The sequence below is a fragment of the Galleria mellonella genome, unplaced genomic scaffold (genome assembly GCF_026898425.1).
Source record: "Galleria mellonella isolate WM207_F2 unplaced genomic scaffold, CSIRO_AGI_GalMel_v1 utg65, whole genome shotgun sequence".
Classification (NCBI taxonomy): domain Eukaryota; kingdom Metazoa; phylum Arthropoda; class Insecta; order Lepidoptera; family Pyralidae; genus Galleria; species Galleria mellonella.
The window spans coordinates 558424-580501 of NW_026442138.1; the positions used below are offsets into that span (position 1 = coordinate 558424).

The 22078-nt window shown below is 42.5% G+C and overlaps 2 protein-coding genes across 7 annotated transcripts in view; both read left to right on the plus strand.

Moving 5' to 3' along the window:
• LOC113517867 (serine/threonine-protein kinase D3) overlaps window positions 1-12847 on the plus strand; it is an 88127-nt gene extending 75280 nt beyond the window's left edge. For all 6 annotated transcript variants that reach the window (XM_052900646.1, XM_052900642.1, XM_052900640.1 and 3 more), the window contains 2 exons: window positions 165-360; window positions 4746-12847. In XM_052900646.1, coding sequence (XP_052756606.1) covers window positions 165-358 — 194 coding nt within the window. In that variant the 3' untranslated portion in view covers window positions 359-360; window positions 4746-12847. The remainder of the gene's footprint in view (window positions 1-164; window positions 361-4745) is intronic.
• A 2953-nt stretch (window positions 12848-15800) lies between these two features.
• Window positions 15801-20084, plus strand: LOC116413710 (uncharacterized). Its single transcript, XM_031914256.2, has 3 exons — window positions 15801-17735; window positions 18122-18303; window positions 19865-20084. The coding sequence occupies exons 1-3, from the start codon at window positions 16493-16495 to the stop codon at window positions 19973-19975; spliced, it is 1536 nt and encodes a 511-aa protein (XP_031770116.2). The 5' UTR covers window positions 15801-16492; the 3' UTR covers window positions 19976-20084.
• Window positions 20085-22078: the final 1994 nt, after the last annotated feature.

Consider the following 22078-nt stretch of genomic DNA (forward strand, 5'->3'; position numbering starts at 1 on the left):
ACCTATTCTATGCCGGAACCACACGGCAATTTGACATTTATAATAATTAAAAATTTATGCAAATTTTGACAATTCGTGCTAAAATATATCTCTGAACAAATCATCCATAATACTTGGCAGCAGAATTATGAAGGCGACTACAATATGGGTGTACCCGTTTTCAGCTATCGACCTAATCAACAACCTACTGCAAGTGAAGCAGCGCAAGCGGCTGTCGGTGGACAAGTCGGTGGCGCACGCGTGGCTGCAGACGCGCGAGGCCTGGCTCGACCTGCGCGCGCTCGAGCACCGCGTCGGCACGCGCTACCTCACGCATCCCAGCGACGACGCACGCTGGGCCGCCGCCAGCGACCGCTGACCGTACGTACCGCCCGTACACCGCACACCGCACACTACAGCTACACCTCGCTACCTCACGCACCCCAGCGACGACGCACGCTGGGCCGCCGCCAGCGACCGCTGACCGTACGTACCGCCCGTACACCGCACACCGCACACTACAGCTACACCTCGCTACCTCACGCACCCCAGCGACGACGCACGCTGGGCCGCCGCCAGCGACCGCTGACCGTACGTACCGCCCGTACACCGCACACCGCACACTACAGCTACACCTCGCTACCTCACGCACCCCAGCGACGACGCACGCTGGGCCGCCGCCAGCGACCGCTGACCGTACGTACCGCCCGTACACCGCACACCGCACACTACAGCTACACCTCGCTACCTCACGCACCCCAGCGACGACGCACGCTGGGCCGCCGCCAGCGACCGCTGACCGTACGTACCGCCCGTACACCGCACACTGCACACTACAGCTACACCTCGCTACCTCACGCACCCCAGCGACGACGCACGCTGGGCCGCCGCCAGCGACCGCTGACCGTACGTACCGCCCGCACACCGCACACCGCACACCGCACACTACAGCTACACCTCGCTACCTCACGCACCCCAGCGACGACGCACGCTGGGCCGCCGCCAGCGACCGCTGACCGTACGTACCGCCCGTACACCGCACACCGCACACTACAGCTACACCTCGCTACCTCACGCACCCCAGCGACGACGCACGCTGGGCCGCCGCCAGCGACCGCTGACCGTACGTACCGCCCGCACACCGCACACCGCACACCGCACACTACAGCTACACCTCGCTACCTCACGCATCCCAGCGACGACGCACGCTGGGCCGCCGCCAGCGACCGCTGACCGTACGTACCGCCCGTACACCGCACACCGCACACTACAGCTACACCTCGCTACCTCACGCATCCCAGCGACGACGCACGCTGGGCCGCCGCCAGCGACCGCTGACCGTACGTACCGCCCGTACACCGCACACCGCACACTACAGCTACACCTCGCTACCTCACGCACCCCAGCGACGACGCACGCTGGGCCGCCGCCAGCGACCGCTGACCGTACGTACCGCCCGTACACCGCACACCGCACACTACAGCTACACCTCGCTACCTCACGCACCCCAGCGACGACGCACGCTGGGCCGCCGCCAGCGACCGCTGACCGTACGTACCGCCCGCACACCGCACACCGCACACCGCACACTACAGCTACACCTCGCTACCTCACGCACCCCAGCGACGACGCACGCTGGGCCGCCGCCAGCGACCGCTGACCGTACGTACCGCCCGTACACCGCACACCGCACACTACAGCTACACCTCGCTACCTCACGCACCCCAGCGACGACGCACGCTGGGCCGCCGCCAGCGACCGCTGACCGTACGTACCGCCCGTACACCGCACACCGCACACTACAGCTACACCTCGCTACCTCACGCACCCCAGCGACGACGCACGCTGGGCCGCCGCCAGCGACCGCTGACCGTACGTACCGCCCGTACACCGCACACCGCACACTACAGCTACACCTCGCTACCTCACGCACCCCAGCGACGACGCACGCTGGGCCGCCGCCAGCGACCGCTGACCGTACGTACCGCCCGCACACCGCACACCGCACACCGCACACTACAGCTACACCTCGCTACCTCACGCACCCCAGCGACGACGCACGCTGGGCCGCCGCCAGCGACCGCTGACCGTACGTACCGCCCGTACACCGCACACCGCACACTACAGCTACACCTCGCTACCTCACGCACCCCAGCGACGACGCACGCTGGGCCGCCGCCAGCGACCGCTGACCGTACGTACCGCCCGCACACCGCACACCGCACACCGCACACTACAGCTACACCTCGCTACCTCACGCATCCCAGCGACGACGCACGCTGGGCCGCCGCCAGCGACCGCTGACCGTACGTACCGCCCGTACACCGCACACCGCACACTACAGCTACACCTCGCTACCTCACGCATCCCAGCGACGACGCACGCTGGGCCGCCGCCAGCGACCGCTGATCGTACGTACCGCCCGTACACCGCACACCGCACACTACAGCTACACCTCGCTACCTCACGCACCCCAGCGACGACGCACGCTGGGCCGCCGCCAGCGACCGCTGACCGTACGTACCGCCCGTACACCGCACACCGCACACTACAGCTACACCTCGCTACCTCACGCACCCCAGCGACGACGCACGCTGGGCCGCCGCCAGCGACCGCTGACCGTACGTACCGCCCGCACACCGCACACCGCACACCGCACACTACAGCTACACCTCGCTACCTCACGCACCCCAGCGACGACGCACGCTGGGCCGCCGCCAGCGACCGCTGACCGTACGTACCGCCCGTACACCGCACACCGCACACTACAGCTACACCTCGCTACCTCACGCACCCCAGCGACGACGCACGCTGGGCCGCCGCCAGCGACCGCTGACCGTACGTACCGCCCGCACACCGCACACCGCACACCGCACACTACAGCTACACCTCGCTACCTCACGCATCCCAGCGACGACGCACGCTGGGCCGCCGCCAGCGACCGCTGACCGTACGTACCGCCCGTACACCGCACACCGCACACTACAGCTACACCTCGCTACCTCACGCACCCCAGCGACGACGCACGCTGGGCCGCCGCCAGCGACCGCTGACCGTACGTACCGCCCGTACACCGCACACCGCACACTACAGCTACACCTCGCTACCTCACGCACCCCAGCGACGACGCACGCTGGGCCGCCGCCAGCGACCGCTGACCGTACGTACCGCCCGCACACCGCACACCGCACACCGCACACTACAGCTACACCTCGCTACCTCACGCACCCCAGCGACGACGCACGCTGGGCCGCCGCCAGCGACCGCTGACCGTACGTACCGCCCGCACACCGCACACCGCACACCGCACACTACAGCTACACCTCGCTACCTCACGCACCACAGCGACGACGCACGCTGGGCCGCCGCCAGCGACCGCTGACCGTACGTACCGCCCGCACACCGCACACCGCACACCGCACACCGCACACTACAGCTACACCTCGCTACCTCACGCACCCCAGCGACGACGCACGCTGGGCCGCCGCCAGCGACCGCTGACCGTACGTACCGCCCGCACACCGCACACCGCACACCGCACACCGCACACTACAGCTACACCTCGCTACCTCACGCACCCCAGCGACGACGCACGCTGGGCCGCCGCCAGCGACCGCTGACCGTACGTACCGCCCGCACACCGCACACCGCACACCGCACACCGCACACCGCACACTACAGCTACACCTCGCTACCTCACGCACCCCAGCGACGACGCACGCTGGGCCGCCGCCAGCGACCGCTGACCGTACGTACCGCCCGTACACCGCACACCGCACACCGCACACCGCACACCGCACACTACAGCTACACCTCGCTACCTCACGCACCCCAGCGACGACGCACGCTGGGCCGCCGCCAGCGACCGCTGACCGTACGTACCGCCCGTACACCGCACACCGCACACCGCACACCGCACACCGCACACCGCACACCGCACACTACAGCTACACCTCGCTACCTCACGCACCCCAGCGACGACGCACGCTGGGCCGCCGCCAGCGACCGCTGACCGTACGTACCGCCCGCACACCGCACACCGCACACCGCACACCGCACACTACAGCTACACCTCGCTACCTCACGCACCCCAGCGACGACGCACGCTGGGCCGCCGCCAGCGACCGCTGACCGTACGTACCGCCCGCACACCGCACACCGCACACCGCACACTACAGCTACACCTCGCTACCTCACGCACCCCAGCGACGACGCACGCTGGGCCGCCGCCAGCGACCGCTGACCGTACGTACCGCCCGTACACCGCACACCGCACACCGCACACCGCACACCGCACACTACAGCTACACCTCGCTACCTCACGCACCCCAGCGACGACGCACGCTGGGCCGCCGCCAGCGACCGCTGACCGTACGTACCGCCCGCACACCGCACACCGCACACTACAGCTACACCTCGCTACCTCACGCACCCCAGCGACGACGCACGCTGGGCCGCCGCCAGCGACCGCTGACCGTACGTACCGCCCGCACACCGCACACCGCACACTACAGCTACACCTCGCTACCTCACGCACCCCAGCGACGACGCACGCTGGGCCGCCGCCAGCGACCGCTGACCGTACGTACCGCCCGCACACCGCACACCGCACACCGCACACCGCACACTACAGCTACACCTCGCTACCTCACGCACCCCAGCGACGACGCACGCTGGGCCGCCGCCAGCGACCTCTGACTATTGACCGCTCTTCTATTGTTTGTATCTCATTTAGCTTGCAACTCAAAATCTCAATGTCTCAACAGATCGAAAACGAAGCCTCCGGACGAGGCTCACAGAGCTCCACAGCCGAGGAAGGGCATTCGGCTTCGGTGGAAAAAGCTCCTCGTCAGAGTGAGGTAGGCGCCTGCCGTGCGTAGTGCAAGGACCTTGTGGAAGATTTGCCGCATTTGTTTTACTTCTGTGAGAAGTAAGAGAGAAGTAGCTTTACGTTATTGTTGTATTATTTTTATACAAAGTTACCTCGGTGCATCGGGTCGCCTTTGAATCTCTCGGCATGCTTAAGAAGCACTGCCAGTAGTAATTATTTGCCAAATAAATTTAAATTTAAAAATGGAACCGGAAGTATCATACTGTGTATACTTTTTATATGACTTATTATATTATACTTTTTAAATGTCTACTGATATTATTATGTTTTTTATATATAGAATAAGATAAATAGTAATGGGGTTTAATTTAAAATCTCGTGACAACAGCAATGTTACTTTTATATAATTTTATCGATATGACATATTACGCTTGGTGCGTTCCGTCTAGTTTGTAATCAACCATCGCCGACTTTGACTATGTTTTGACGTGTAGTACTTAATTGTCCGTTTGTATGTATGTAGATAATTTTGTGCGGTTGAAGTCGTTAATTAATTATTATGACCTCATATAACATATGATATGTGGTCAATCCGTGATAATCCTGATGGACAATCCGTGTCAATTTTCATGCATATGCAAAGTAAACGACTGAGGGCGATACAAAGGCGGCCCGGCGTATCCATACGGTTGTTACTGTAATCCAACCACTGCATTCCTACACTCGTAGCTATTTTCGACGACTTTAGAGTATTTTTATATGAATTATTTTTTTTTTTTTTTTTTATTAATTTATTTACACGGGATTTTAATGTTTAGATTAAGTTATTAACTTATACTAAGTACCTAATAATTTTATTTTGTTGTGAACAAAATGTATGACAGGTGAATGGAGTGTTACGCGAGCGAACGAGTTAACCCTTCTTTGCATGATTTTTTTTATTGGTGAAATAAATCAAGGTGGCATAATTCATGTTCAAAATTAAAGGAAAAATGGTTAAAAAAATAAATTTGGCAGCTATGATTTTTTTTTATACAATGGACATTAAAAAGGTATCCAGACACGATCAATTTAAAGTGAACTTGTTCTTTTATATAATTTTTGGGCGTTCAATGTGATGATGGAAATTTCCACCATTATGCAAAGAAGGGTTAAGCTATCAACTTGTAACAATTATTTAAGTGAACGTCTCAAATCGCATTTTATTGTAATGTTTATCATGAAGAACTCTTCGCAACAAGTATATTTTAAACTTTGATATTTTTTAATTATTTATTATTAATATTATAGGCATAGTTTTAATGTCGTTTAACAGTGGCGTCGCTTTGTTACTGACGGACAGTACCAATTGTTAAATGTGATGTCAACTCAATTTATTATGGCATAAATTATATATTTACTAAAAGTAAATGTAAAATTTAATAATTATATATAAATTTTCTAGTTTCAATGTCTGCTACGTTGAAATATTTGTTCACATAGTTTTTTACTTCTCTAACAATCTGTCACTGCGATTGTATTAAAGCATTTATTTATTTATATCGAATCACAATGTATCAGTTGCAAGTTTTCGTTACCGCACGCGTGAGAGGGAATGAGGCGCCGTATGTTGCTGTCCCGTTCTTTCTATATAGATTCGTTTGCCACTCGCGTAGAAGAGGTCTCGAATGCAATACAAGCGACGTCACTGTATTGACGTAGTATATGAATAGCTGTTGTAACGTTATTATTAGAGTGGGACACGTGCAGCTGCCCTGCACGAGGCGACGCCTCCGGTTACGGCCTAAATAGTTTAAAATATTATAGATATATATACAATTTTAGTCGATACTTATTGTGAGTAAGTAATTACTGGGTGCGTTCGCGTACCGCAGTTGTATGAGTGGTGGACGGACGGACACTGTTCACCGTCAATGGATATTATTAGGGTTCTTTTGGTAGGAGTAAAACAGAATATATTTCTAAATAAATTAGGTATATTGATTTGTAGGTAGGTATATTGAGACACAAGATTATGTAGGTACATACAAGGCTCATCCAGCTGTCAAGCTGTATGGCTCAAACTTTTTAATATTTTCTAACCCACATTTGTTTGTATTAAAAAGCTGATAATTTACATTTTCAATCGACTTCAAAAAGAAGTTCGTTCTCAATTCGGTCGTTTTGTTTTTTTTTTTTTATGTTTGTCACCTCATAACTCCGCCAATTGTAAACAGATTTGGAAAAATCTTTTTTTACCTGAAAAAATACACTTACATATTGGTCCCATGGAAATTTTATTGAATACAGTTCAATGGTTTATTTTTTTAATCAAAACCACTAATCTTCCCACGATCGAAGTCGGCTTTTTTGTGTAACGCAATCCTAATTAATTATACTAGACTGACGATAACTCATAACCCCATAATAAAAGAAAAACCCCATAAACTCTACAATAATGATTGAACAAAGTAAGATGGTTTTTTTTAATGAATGATAATGGAATGGTATCCCCGCCCGTGCTATCGGTATACACCGGCGGGGCACCAGTGAAGGATGATAAGTGAGGATGAATTCAACAAGAATTGTTCACGATGGTTTCCAGGGGGAACCACGTGGAGGTCAACCTAATAGGGTATATTATTAGCAATAGGGCTGTCAAACTCCATTTCTGACAATCCCTTACCCCCCAAGTAAAATGGGTGACCGTCCTCCCCACGAGATCGAGTAATAACCACGACAGAGATACAGCTGCGCGTACGCACACACTGTGTACCGATAGTTATAATTGAGCGTACACAAGATATTGTTATATAGGTAGTGTCCGTGCGTTTGTAACGTGCGGTAGTTTTTTATAAACTTGTAATATTTCGCTAGATACACGTAGACGAAAGATGCCCTCAATGCAGTACACGAGCCGACTGTGCCAATACTAATCCTGTACCCTCTAAAGTTATATTTTTGAAAACGAGGGTCAGCGAGCAATTTTGTTATATAGCTGGGGACTGTTTATTTATTTACATGACCATAATAACTTACGTGTATTTTTAACTAGTGGAGAATTCTTGGTAAAAACTTGTATTTTTATATTTAAAATTTAATTTGAATTACTTAACTATTACTGTGTAATCCGAGATGCCAAGTTATAAAAAAAAAAAAGGTTAGAGGTACAAATTAACATTTTTATAGATAAATAACGCCAAGGTTTTTATATGTTGGTTACGAGGCCTGACTACGCTCGCCAAGAATGAATATCATTAACCCTTTGCACTAGAGCCTAATAACTCATAGAGGATACTCCAGCACTGTATTAGTTACAAGTACATACCTGGCCCTCTAGACAAGTGGCAAGCGAATTTCGTCGATGGAATCGACATCACTAGCGAGTCCGTGAGAGTTAGAATGAGATAGCAACGTCGGATGACGCATTCCAACTCACGGATTCGCTAGCGATGTCGATTCCATCGACGAATTCGCTCGCCGCTTAACTAGAGAGCCTGTGATGTAAAATAAAAATGGAGTCGTTGCAATAAAATATTTATTTCTTAACTATTTTATAAAGGGCGTTGTGTCAGTTTTTTTTTTAATGGGTGATAATGAAATGGTACCCCGCTTGCGCTATCGGTATATACTGGCAAGGCACCAGTGAGGGATGATTGGTGAGGATGAAGCAGGTCAGTTAGCCCATTGTGACGAATTCAACAAGAATTGTTCACTAGGGGGAACCACGTAGAGATCGACCCGATAGAGGGTATATTGCTAGCAATAGGGCTGCTAAACTCCATTGCTAACAATCTGTCTCTTAAGTTGAGTCAGTAAAACAGTTTCGCCGTAACCGCTACAGTGGATTTAATGTTAGCATTTTAACGTCGCAAATAAGGTAATAACGGAGTGCAAAGGGTTAAGTCTCATTGGATATTCATGATTGTTGAGAGAATTTCTCAATATTCTTGTTGATTTGTAATACGATGAGCCCGCTGATATTGTTGTTACCTAATACTAAATCGACGGGACCCAAATCACAAATTGTATACGGCCTGACATAACGTGTAGTTACTATTAGATGTAATACGTACAGAGATGAAAAAATTGGGTCGGCAACGCGCGCGTAATACCCCTGGTATTGCAGGTGTTCATAGGTTACGGTAACCGCTTACCATCAGGTGGGCCGTATGCTTGTTTGCCACCTCAGTGGTATAAAAAAAATGAATAATATTGTCCACGTGTGCCGCACGATGACCCCTGTCCGCCATTGCAACAATGTCAGCCGTTGTACGCGTGTAACGCTGTGATTTTTATTAATGTTTTTTTACAATTATTTACAATGCAATGCAATCTTCCATTTTCTGTGATCTCTATTCTATCAACTATTTTTTTAAATGTGTGAATTTGAACGTTTCGTTTTACGAACTCTTAGAATTTATTGTGTACATTTTTTTTTTTAATTATATTTATATATTATATAATATAATTAAGCATTATTTGAGTCAACGTTTTAAACAGATGTTGTTAAAGTGTCGACGCTGTGAGAATTATGTATTTGAAATGTAATTTCTGTTTGTATGTGTAAGGGGCCTCTCGTCTGTGCTGGTCGCATCACAAATAATTATTTTTATCAATCAGACGACAGGTCTCTTGAAGCTTTAATTCCTGTTCTTAGTATTATTTTTATATTGTTTATAATGGCTACTTAATTTACCAAACAGTTGTTTCTTCGAAAGCCACGCGAATTATGAAACGAATATGGTAATGCCAAAAGCTGGGACACATATATCCAATAGCAAGATGTATAATATATTTATAATATTTAAAAAAATGTTTAACAATTAAAAATTAAATTAATTGTTATTAATTCTAATCAGAGTTTATTAAATTTTACTCTCCAACAAACATCGAACCTGTGTACTGGAATTATTAGCGTAATATTCTCAGGTTTGTCGATGTACAAGTATCTACTTGCGTGCTGTTTCTGATATTAAAAGCTAGATCAGCAAAATTTTCCATATGTATATGTTTTTTTTTTTTTCACATATAATAAGCAATAATATAAATGTCGCATCGTGTTTTAACTTGTTGTTTATGCCATGAATGAAATTTTTAACACAATTTATATTTTTATAACTAAAATAAATTTGATATAAAATGGTATAAAACATCGCTTCCGGCGGCGTGCATGCCCTCAGTATGGCCACGCTTCACTCGGTTACTTATAAACTACTAATTTCTAATACAGTGCCAAATAAATTCATTATGAGTATAATATAGGTTTTGTAACTTGAACACGCATACATACTGATATATAATGCTCTTTTAAATTGTACGTCATAATGTGTATGGAGATTTTGCTGAATGCAAATTGAAATTGTTTATACATTTTATTTAGTTTGTATACACAAACGCGTCACAGATTGTCACTGTCTGTTTAGCGCATATATTTGGACCAAGCCAGCTAGTGTGTAATATCCTATGTATTTTTAAGAGAAATTATAAATCCTCAAAATTATGAAACAGCCTGTATTTACATCGTTTAGAGCTAGACTCCAATCTAAGGGACCTTGAGTTTCCATTAAAAAATTAAAAAAAAAAATACCTCGTTTAGAGCTGATATATTGTTTTAGTCAATTGTTATAAAGTCTTTAATGTGGCCTTCATTTACTATAAGCCTCCCAATAGACCCTAGCTTACAGTCATACAATTTGCAGAAATGAATGCAAGTGGCAAACATTACTAATTAAATAACAAGTCTACTTTTTGTAATATCTGATCTTTATAATCTGTATCATTTAAAAAAAAAACAACAAAGAATTTTTTATTTATTCATTCATTCATCCATTGTCCGTGTTGTATGTTTTCTTTTCCATTTATCTATATTTACAATCATATCTCTTTGTTTATTCTTTATCCTACACAGACATAATATAGAGAACATTTTAATTTTTAATGTAATGTACAAAGGCGAGGTTATCTCTAATAAGAGATTTCCAACAAATCTTTTCAAGTTTTTTTTTTTATGTTATTTTAAGGGCTTTTACCTTCTTCAGGTATATCAGTCCTATTGTACCCTGAACTGATTTCTCAAACAAAACTTTATCTACTTTCCCTAGACGCGGAAAGAGAAGAATTAATAGGCATAGATCTTTTCAAGTTAATTGTTATTTATTCACTCTATTTAATTTATTATATACACTCCCTTTTCGACCATTACCATCTTTCTTCCATCTTTTAATGTAGCTGGAACAGCATTTTCGAAATATGACTATATTTATCTTACATTATGAAAGTACTTACCTATTATGTCAAGCTCTAAACGAAGTGTACGGGCCACTTTAGTACCTAATCAAGTGTCAAACTAAACATTATGAACATGAATGTTAATGGATAACAAATAGATGTTAGCTATAGTTAGAATTAACAGACATAATAATATTAAAATATAAATCTACGAAATTCGGGTATTCTCTGTCTCGCGGCTCATGTCCGCTGTCACAGATAGGATAATATAAAAATGAGATAATTGTCTCTGGTATGGCAGGGAAATGGCGGGAAAAAGTAATTTATATAATCTGTGTATACTATACCTAATGAAGTGATTGTTGTGCTTGTATGTAGGTCTTGCGCTGTGCTGTGCTGTTATAATAGATTTTATATACCATTTTAATGTTATCTTTTTAATTGAAAAGTTAAGGTTCGCGTAAAAAATAGTACTTTAAAAAATAACCTTCAAAAATGTTGCCTCTGACATCTGTCAATTAAAATATAGGAGAATCGTTGCCGTCCTTTGCAGTGACATCACAGAATGTTTAATAGTGATACCGCGATATTAAAACACTTTTATAATAAAAATACTGAAAATTACATAATTATCAATGAAAGAATTGAGAATTGACTTAAGAAATGTCTTCGTTCGTTGGAAAGAGTTCAAAGACCTCTATGGGAATATGTGTCAGATTCTTTATATAAAACATATGTTCCTCTCTCATTTAATACAAATAAAGGTAATATTGAATAACTTCCGATATTAAGATGTTTTTTTAAACTTGGTTATAGTATTTAGGAGTAGACAATCCGCTTGAAAATGTTCTCAATTGCAATGTATTCTGTCTGTCAGTCAATATCCTTTTTCTAAGAATCGCATGGAGGTATCAAGTTGAATTAATATCAAATATACAAGACTGCATTCCTTTGAAACTGTGAAATCACTAGGTCAACGCAATCAAATGATACGACAGCTTATAGCTCGGTGACCTAGAAACAAGCCATTTACTAAGAAGCAATGTTATACAGCACAAGTAAAGGGTAAAATCCAAAAACTGTAAATTTGTTGTTACAAGTTATTAAAAAATAAAGTACATTTTTTTATTATAATTTACACAAATCCGACTCGTACTTAGCCAGTTTTTTATGTGTGCATTACGTATTCACACACACATGGCGTGAATTTACTGGATACAGAGGAATAACACCTGAGTCCTCAGGAATGGCAACGCATGGGGGGTATCATGGGCGAAACAGTATACTCTGTTATGTCCACGGTACTGCTCATGTCTATAGGCGACGGTTACCATTTTCCATCAGGTGGGCCGTCAGCTTGTTTGCCATTCTAAGTTGTATAAAAAAAAACATGATATATATTTGCTAGTACTGGTTATTTTTTGCAATGAAGTATCTATTATCGAAATAAATGTGATCATTTAAGGCTATTTTTTTTAATGGGTGATGAGGGTATGGTAACCCCGTCTGCGCTATCGGTATACATTAGCGGGGCACCAGTGATAGATGACTGATGAGGATGAAAGCAGATCAGTTAGCCCATCCTGACGAATTCAACTAGAATTAGCCACGATGGTTTCCAGGGGGAACCACGTGGAGGTCGACCAGGTAGGGTATGTTGCTAGTAATGGGGCTATTTTTTTTAAGACAATTACAAACAAACATGACAGCACAACGCGCGGCCTCGAATGTTAATGTTATATGGTGAAGAGTTAATTTTATGACGAGATCGATTTACAAATTGTGTTACTATTAATTATTTAAATAATAAATGCCGTTTTTAATATAGACGCGGTGTTGTCCTTTCTATAATCCCATAAAGTGTATGTATGTGAATATATGTATATATATATATATATATATATATATATATATATATATATATATATGTGTGTGTGTATGTATGTATGTATATATATGTATGAATGTGTGTATATATTTAATTATTTATAATTTATGTAAATATTTACTTAAATTTCTGTCTTGCACTACTACTGCCCACTCACTACTTCCTATGCCACTGCGTTAGGTTGACTGGAAGAAATCTCTTTTAGAAATAAGTTCGCCTTTGCTAACATTGTTATTAACTTATTGTTGTTACTGTATGTTTTAGTGCAATAAAGAATATATATAATCTTTGCGATAAGTAGGTATATCAAAACATGTAAACTATAGATGACTTTACACAGATGTTTATGGAAATTTAGTATGGAGGTTCTTCAATAGGGGGGTAAAGAGGTTTCTTCAGGGTCGGCAACGCGCGCGTAATATCTCTGGTATTGCAGGCGTTCATAGGCTACGGTAACCGTTTACCATCAGGTGGGCCGTATGCTTGTTTACCACCTCAGTGGTATAAAAAGGTCTTAACAAAAGGAATAGAAGCAAAACAATAGTTTTTGGAATTTTTGTCTGTCTGTCTGTAGTATGTATGTTTGCACAGGGCACCACGAAAATACTGCCACGCCAAATTAAATTCAATTTTGGTGTATGTTTCATATTGTTCCACAGCTAGAAGTGGGTACCTACGTCTAAAAACATACAGGTAAAGCTAGTACATTAAACAGGGCAGAAATTATGATTTTTATACCACTGAGGTGGCAATCAAGCATACGGTCCACCTGATGGTAAGTGGTTACTGTAGCCTATGAACGCCTGCAATAACATTTTTAATAATAACTGTATTGTTCCCGCGCAACCTAGTTTTTGAGTATTTTGTTTTTAATGGTTGAAAATGTAATGGTAACCCCGTCATATGCTATAGCGGTCTCCCATAGAGACATGAGTGAGGACGTAAATAGGTCTTCTTTAATGAGAGAATGGAATGTAAGAATGGAATGATGCCCTGCCTGTGCTATCGGTATACGCTGGTGCCCTACCAGTGAAAAATGATAGATGAGGATGAATGCAGACCAGTTAGACTATAATGACGAATTCAAGAGTAAACCGCTATGGTTTCTATGGGAAACCTCGTGGAGATCGACCTGAGAGGGTATATTGCTAACAATGGTCTATTAAACTTTGTACAAAAGTCGATTGCTTGGGTACCTCTGTCCCATTCGTGTTTCAATCATGAAGCAGTTGTGTTTGCATGGCTGTGTTACGGTTTGAAGGGTGGGATATGGCGTGAATTTATAGGGTACAGAGGAATAACACCGGAGTCCTCAGGAATGGCAACGCATAGGGGGTATCGTGGGCGAAACATGTTATGTCCATGGTACTGCTCATGTCTATAGGCGACGGTTACTACTTTCTATCAGGTGGGCCGCCAGCTTGTTTGCCATTCTAAGTTGTATAAAAAAGTACACTGGCACAATTAGTTCATCGTGACTAATTGCAAGTTGAATTTCCAAGTGGAACCGCGTGGAGGTCGAGATGACAAGGTTTACTGCTAGCAATGGGGTTGTTAGACCTCATTACTAACAAACCCATTCCCCACAATACACCCTATCAGGTTGACCTCTACGCAGTTCCTCCTGGAAACCATCGTAATTAATCCAAGCGGAACTCATCACGATGGGCTAACTGACCTGATTTGATCGGGGGAAAGAGATTTTTTTTACACAACTTAGAATGACAAACAAGCTGACGGCCCACCTGATGGAAAGTGGTAACCGTCGCCTATAGACATGAGCAGTACCATGGACATAACATGTTTCGCCCATGATACCCCCTATGCGTTGCCATTCCTGAGGACTCCGATGTTATTCCTCTGTACCCAGTAAATTCACGCCATATCCCACCCTTCAAACCGAAACACAGCCATGTAAACACAACTGCTTTACGATAGAAACACGAATAGGACAGAGGTACCTAAGCAAACGACTTTTGTACAAAGTCTCCCTCTGTATACCGATATCGCAGGCGGAGTAACCATTCGATTATTACCCATCAAAAGAAAACACAACTGGCCAACTTAGACAGCGATAATTTGAGACAATGCACAAAATGAAATAGATCTGAAAGATCAAGATTTGCGAGAAGACATAGAGATCAGTTGTGGTATGGTGGCGCGGTGGAGTTTGAACGATAACACATCGTTACACTCGGGCGCCGCTACAAGCAGCGTGCCCGTGGAGCGGATAATCGACGGTGGGCTGCCGCACTGCGACTGAACCCGGGCTCTATATCCGACTTAAAAGAAGGCACTTTCTACAGAAATACCTATGTATTTTTTTTATAGAAATCGTATTTTTTTAAATTGATGATAATGCAATGGCAACCTCGCCTTTGCTATCGGTATACGCTGGTATCGGTATACCAGTAAGAGATGATAGGTGAGGATGAAAGGCAGGTCAGTTAGCCCTTCGTGTGAATACGCCTGGAATCCAGCACGATGGTTACCAGGGGGAACCGCATGGAGATCCACTTGACAGGGTATATTGGTAGCAATGGAACTGGCAGTCTGCATTACTAACGATTCCTTCGACGTGAAACCAATTTGTCATGGGATTTCTGGAACGTGGAAGTCAAGCATATTACTTTTTTGTTATTAAAGTGTGCGTTTTTCAAGGCACTTTCTTCCACGCACAACCACTCTTTGGAATCAACTTCCAGCAGCAGTATTTCCGAACCGATATGACAACATAACCTTCAAGAAAAGAGCATATTCCTTTTTAAAAGGCCGGCAGCGCACCTGCTATGCCGTAGGTGTTGTGGGTGACCATGGGCGGCGGTAATCATTTACCATCAGGTGAGCCGCATGGTTGTTTGCCCCTTGTGTTGTAAAAAAATTTCAAGAAAGTTCAATGCATTGGCCTATTAAGATTAATGTCCAAAAAAAGTCGTAACAAAAGAACATATGTATTCTCATACATATTTTCACCCATAGCTCAAGCTTCGCTTCTGAGCCTGGGATGGGCATCAGACAATTCAGGAGTGATCACACCTCCCTCTCTCCCTTAAATACCCCAATGGTTCTATGGTATTTTATACAACTTAAAGAAGATCATCTCAATTTACAAATCTTTTTTGTATGTATGTTATTATGCAATATCTTCACCAATTCTGAATCGATTCATTTATTTTTATTCTTATTTATTTTTATTCTTGTATTGGTCCGATCTTAGATTTTTATTTTTGGTGCAAAGCCGCTGTTCTTCATAGAATAAATACCAATGTAACATATTAAAAAAAATTTGTTAGTTACTAACTAAATTAGATAATAGAGTAAATTTGATCTGATGAATTACAAGTTATATAAAAGTAAAAAAAATGCCTGCAAATTAATTCTTACATGACTAAGATATAAATATGAACAGCCCGCAAACGCAGTCGCGGGCACAGCTAGTAACTATTTTTTATTTGTATATAAAAGTAATAAAAGGTTTATAACCCCTGACATAACGGCTGAGATCTCGCCCGGCTCGAGTCACATGTCACAGCACAGTTCACACGTCACATAAACATGCCATCAGGCGCGCACACCACGTAAACATGTTTATAACGTTACTCCTCATATCCCAAGTCCAATGCGAATGGGTGCAGATATCACAGCAACATTACAGGAAGCTGTACAAACCGACACACAACCCTCAGCTCATGGACAGAGGAAGTGAAGTGTATGAAGGTGCTTACGTCAACCAATCACTAACACATACGTGGAATAAAGGTACTGTCGACAAAGTACCGCACAAGGGAACGGTGAGTCGTGTTCAACCTAGTGTAATGGAAGCAGCTATGAAACCCATTCAAAGTGATATAACTTCTGCTCCTAATATTGAATTAATAAATCGACATTATGATCCAGATAAGGGCCCAAGTGAGATGTTCGAAACTATAAAGGATGGCGATAAAAATAAGTATGAATTAAAAAAAGTAGTGTTTAAAACAGAAGATACATTACAATTTGTGAGCAGCACTGAAGAAAATGAATCTAACACACACAAAAACAGACCTGCAACGACACATCAAATTATACGACCACAAATTTATGGTGATAGATTCGACGATTATGATCCTAGTGCGACTAAACCAAATTTAAATGATCAAGACGATTACAAAGATTATTTTCATAAATTAATATCAACTGTTGGTGATGATAAAGTACCAAAATATGACAGAAGCACTATACGATCACCTATAGATGATACGTCTACGCTTAGCAGTGATAATAGTAATGACAAATTTATAAATTTTGCAAACAAAGCTATTGGGGATGAACCCGATTTAGAAAATACGCAATCTCAGAACAACGATCAATTATCAGAAATTTCATTACGTAGAACGCGATACAGAAACCGTTTATATCTAACGAGTAGCACCGAGAAAGTTGAAGGTAACAAATGGAAAGAAAATTTTAAAAATGGTGATGAAAATAATGTATTAAATAATAAATTGACACACGTAAAAGAAAAAGGCCCACTGAAAGCAGAATTTGTTACAAAAGAAGAAGAGGACACGGAATCAGAAACGACTGCACAAACCACGTACGAAATAAACACTGAAGCACACTTTAAAAACTCTTATGAAAATTATTTAAATGAGAATATGAATATTTTAAATGATCCTCCAAAGGAAAATGGACCGCTGGCAAACGAAAAAAAATTAGATAAAATGGGAAATGTTCTGAAATTTATGAAAATCGTTGCCGAAACTATATCGAAGAACTCGCATAGAAGCGTGGACGGTAAAATCAAATACTTGGAAAACCTGAAAGATACAATTTTAGCGAATATTGGTAAGCAATAGAATATAAAAGAGTATATTATGTATATTAATCCTTTACCCTATTATTCAAAATTAGATAGACATTTTTTTTCTTTAATTTTCTTTTGCATGAATCTAGCGTAACGTTATTTTACACCAAAAATTACAGAATGGTGACTTCATTATTATTTTATGAAAGGTTTACAAAAATTTTTTTTATATATATATTTCGTCTGTGATTTCGCCCTATACTCCTTGGTACAATTGTTAACTTTCATAATTAGATACTATTACTAGAAATCATAATAGAGGTTCCTTAAGTTAACCCTGTATATCTGGTATTTTGTTCTTTTTCATAGAAAACAATCTAAATAAATATGAGTCAATTCGATTAATTCTTTTTGTCGTTACAAACAGAATATCGCCTAGATAAATTGTGGCCAGACGACGCGGCTGCCCCGCGGAACACCGCGAGGCGGAGGACGCGCGCGGCTCAGGGAGAAGCGCGCGGCCACCACGTCGAGATCCCGTCGGCCGAGAGCGCGCTCATGACCATATCGTTCCTCACTTTCGCTGTGTACCTCATCAAATTAGTGCTGGTAAAAGATTTACACTATTTTCGACCAACTTCAAAAAGTAGGAGGTTCCATTCTGTTCTAAATTTTTTTTAATTTTTATTACCTCATAACTCCGTCAGTTTTAAACCGATTTGAAAAATTCTTATTTTTCTAAAAGGACATACTTTCAGATAGGTTCTATAGAAAATTTTATCAAAATTGGTTCCGTAGTTTAGTATTGAAATCGAAAATATACTGGTGTTGCCACAACTGAAATCGGCTTTCTCAACCGACTTAAAAAATAAGGAGATTCTCAATTCTGTTGTATTTTTTTATGTTGTTTACCTCAAAACTCGTCAGTTCCTACTTATAAAATGGTCCCATAGAAATTTTATCGAAATTGCTTCAATAGATTCCCGTAAAATACATTGTATTGAGAAGTATGTCTGATCTAATTTGGCCTATAGATGTGTTCTAGTATGTACGGAATTAAACAAGGGTTAAATCAGTCATTTGGCCCCGAGTACAGAGGGAACCGCGTGGAGATCACCGTTGATAAACGTACACATATTGTTATAGGACTTAAGGTTCAAAAATGTTTTTTTTTTTACAACACAGGGGGCAAACGAGCATGCGGCTCACTCACTAGAAGATACGAGTAGAATGCTGGAAGAAAATATGTTTTAATGTTTTTTTTTTTTTAATTTGTTATGTTGTAATTCGTATCTTTTGAGTGACTCATTTCTATAAAAGTGTTAATTTTATATAAAAGATTTTCTATTGTGTATATTTATTATTGTGCGAGAATATGATTAAGTGGACTGTATGTTTTTTTTACAACACAGGGGGCAAACGAGCATGCGGCTCACCTGATGGTATGTGACTACCGCCGCCCATGATCACCCACAATACTAACGGCATTGCAGGTGTGCTGTTGGCCTTTTAAAAAGGAATATGCTCTTTTCTTGAAGGTTATGTTATCGTATCGGTTCGGAAATACTGCTGCTGGAAATTGATTCCAAAGAGTGGTTGTGCGTGGGAGAAAGTGCCTTGAAAAACGCACGGTGGAGGACCGCCACTCCTCCACCGTGCGTTTCCACCTCCACTGCCCGACTTTGAATTGCTTGATCTGTTTTAGAAAATCAAATGACACGTCTCCTTACTACATTGTTTTATTGCGAACTGAAGGAACAATCCCTTTTTACTAATAGTTATATTATAAAACATTAGGTGACGGAGTGTAGTGTGTTTGTGTGCGTTAAGTATAGGTGTATTGTATATCTGAATGGCTTAGTGTGTGAACTGTATGTTTTTTTTTTTTATAAAACTTAGAATGATAAAACTAGCCGACGGGCCACCTGATGGAAAGTGGTAACCGTCGCCTGTAGACATGAGCAATACCACGGACATAACAGAGTATACTGTTTCGCCCGTGATACCCCCCACGCGTTGCCATTCTTGAGGACTCAGGTGTTATTCCTCTGTACCCTGTAAATTCACGCTAAGATTACCTAATTATATTCCTTTATGTCTTCATATCTTATCTTTATGAACAATATACCGTAAATAGCTACAATACATATAATGAACATAATTGTTACAGCAAGTGATCCAGACTTACAAGAATAAGACAATGATGGTGGCCCCCGCGGTGGTGGCGACGGTCGGCCGAGCTGCCGGCACCATCTTCACTCGACAACACTCCGGCCACTAACATAATTAATTTAACTTAATTCCGTTAATAAAAGACGTAATAAGACAGAAAACATTTCTAAGTACTTACGAGGTATTATTATTTTATTTATAGTACCTAACTATCCACTATGAAACCTTTGAAATAAAATGTCTATAAAGATTACATCGAGAAATACCACACAACTAGCACAAGGGGGCGAGAGGAAGTGTCGCTACTATGAGCTGATCTTCCAATTGCTAGCTATACCTATACCCTATTAGGACGACCCTTACGAGTACTGTGGAGTCGTCTCTAAAAACCATCGTGATTCGAGTGAATCGTTATGATGGTCCAAGTGACCTGACTTTGAGAGAGAGACGGGATTCTGTCGGGATAGAGTCTGGCAACTTCATTAATAGCAATAGACCTTCACGTGTTAGGACCCTGTAAAATATCGTGGTTAATTTCTGCTGAATTCGTCACAATGAATTAACTGTTCAAATTTCATCGTCAGTTATCATCTCTCACTGATACTTCGCCAGTGTATAGGTACTGATAATGCAAGCCAGGTTACCGTGTCATTTTCATCCCCTAAAAAAATCTTGAACGTATAAGATAGGTGCTAAAGTAGTATGGTGGTAACAGCAAAGAGTCCGGAAGTAATGGTGGTAACAGCAAAAAGTCAAGAAGTAACAACTGATGAAATTTTCTTTAAGTTTCTCCTTAATAAAAACTACTTATCTATTAGTCAACTATACTCCATAGAAACATAATTATTGATCTGATAGATCTGTGTCCGGGTTAATTGACCTACTCTTACTGACCTAGCAGCCTACTAACCTCATTTGCAAAATATTGCAAAGAATAATGTGTCCCTGGAACGCCGGGATACGCTCAATAAAATACAGCATAAAACCTGCGCTAATAAACGAACTGAAAGCTGTTCCCGCCTATGCTGTAATGTGAGAAAGGCCTCGGCACTTCAAACAAAATTAGTAGTTGCAAGATAATGAAAAATTATGTATGCATTGTTGTTGACAAAAGAATAGTTAATTTTCAAGTTAAAATTGGAAGTATACAAGTTCTATGTAAATATAATGTAATTTAAAATTACGCAAAATATAATAAGGAATGAGATTCATAATTATAATTATAATTCTGAAATAATTTTCTTTCGATATCAGATAAATGTGATCCTTAACACTGCCCAAAATTTGGAATAAGCAGTTTGTTTCCCTAATACCATGAACTCTGACCAACTCTGCTTTTGTCGGGTGTTAGTTCACCACCTCTTTTCTTTCAGATGAAAGAAGTGAATTAGGAAAAAATATTAATATTTATTAATAAAAATATTAAATAATAAAAATATTAAAATAATAAAAATATATAATATTTAATATTAAATAATAAATAATATTTATTAATATTTTTTCACAAATTTGTAAATCAATTTACGCGTCATTTTTCAGCTCCATAATTATCACAGAAAATATTTTTTTATATATGGATTCAGATGGTTACTTAAATTTCATAATATAATAATTGGTTGTTCAGCGTAATATCGGTTTTTCAGTGCAACGTACATAAATTAAGGATGCACCTGCATTCTTTATCTAAGGCAACATCTATAAAAAAATTATAAGCTTGAATATTTCACATGTATCAAGTGAAATAATGTATATTACGAGAATTTATATGTCACAACATCTAAGTTGCTTCAAAAATTGCTACAAATCACTCTAAATTAAATCGCAGATAATCACGCAGATTTATTTGTAAGTCATTGGTGCGTTGGGATAACGTTAAAGTGAAATCGCAACAGACGACTAATTTGGCCATATACATCAAACGAATACAAATTTTATATTACACTGCGTTAAAGTCTTCATTCGCTCGCTCTTTTCATAAAAATCATAATTTATATTTTAATTTACAAATAGTAGCGAGTTTCAGGCTTGCGACAATTAGAGCATGGTTATTGGAATGTTCGTAGGTTCTATGAAACTATGTTACCAAACAAAAAAGACTTCTATTATGGTGAATTATGGCCATCTTGAATAGGTGCCATTATAGTGAGAGTTATGGTGGTATTTAAAAAACAGTGCTTCACTTATAAATGCATTTTTTTCAAATATTAAAATA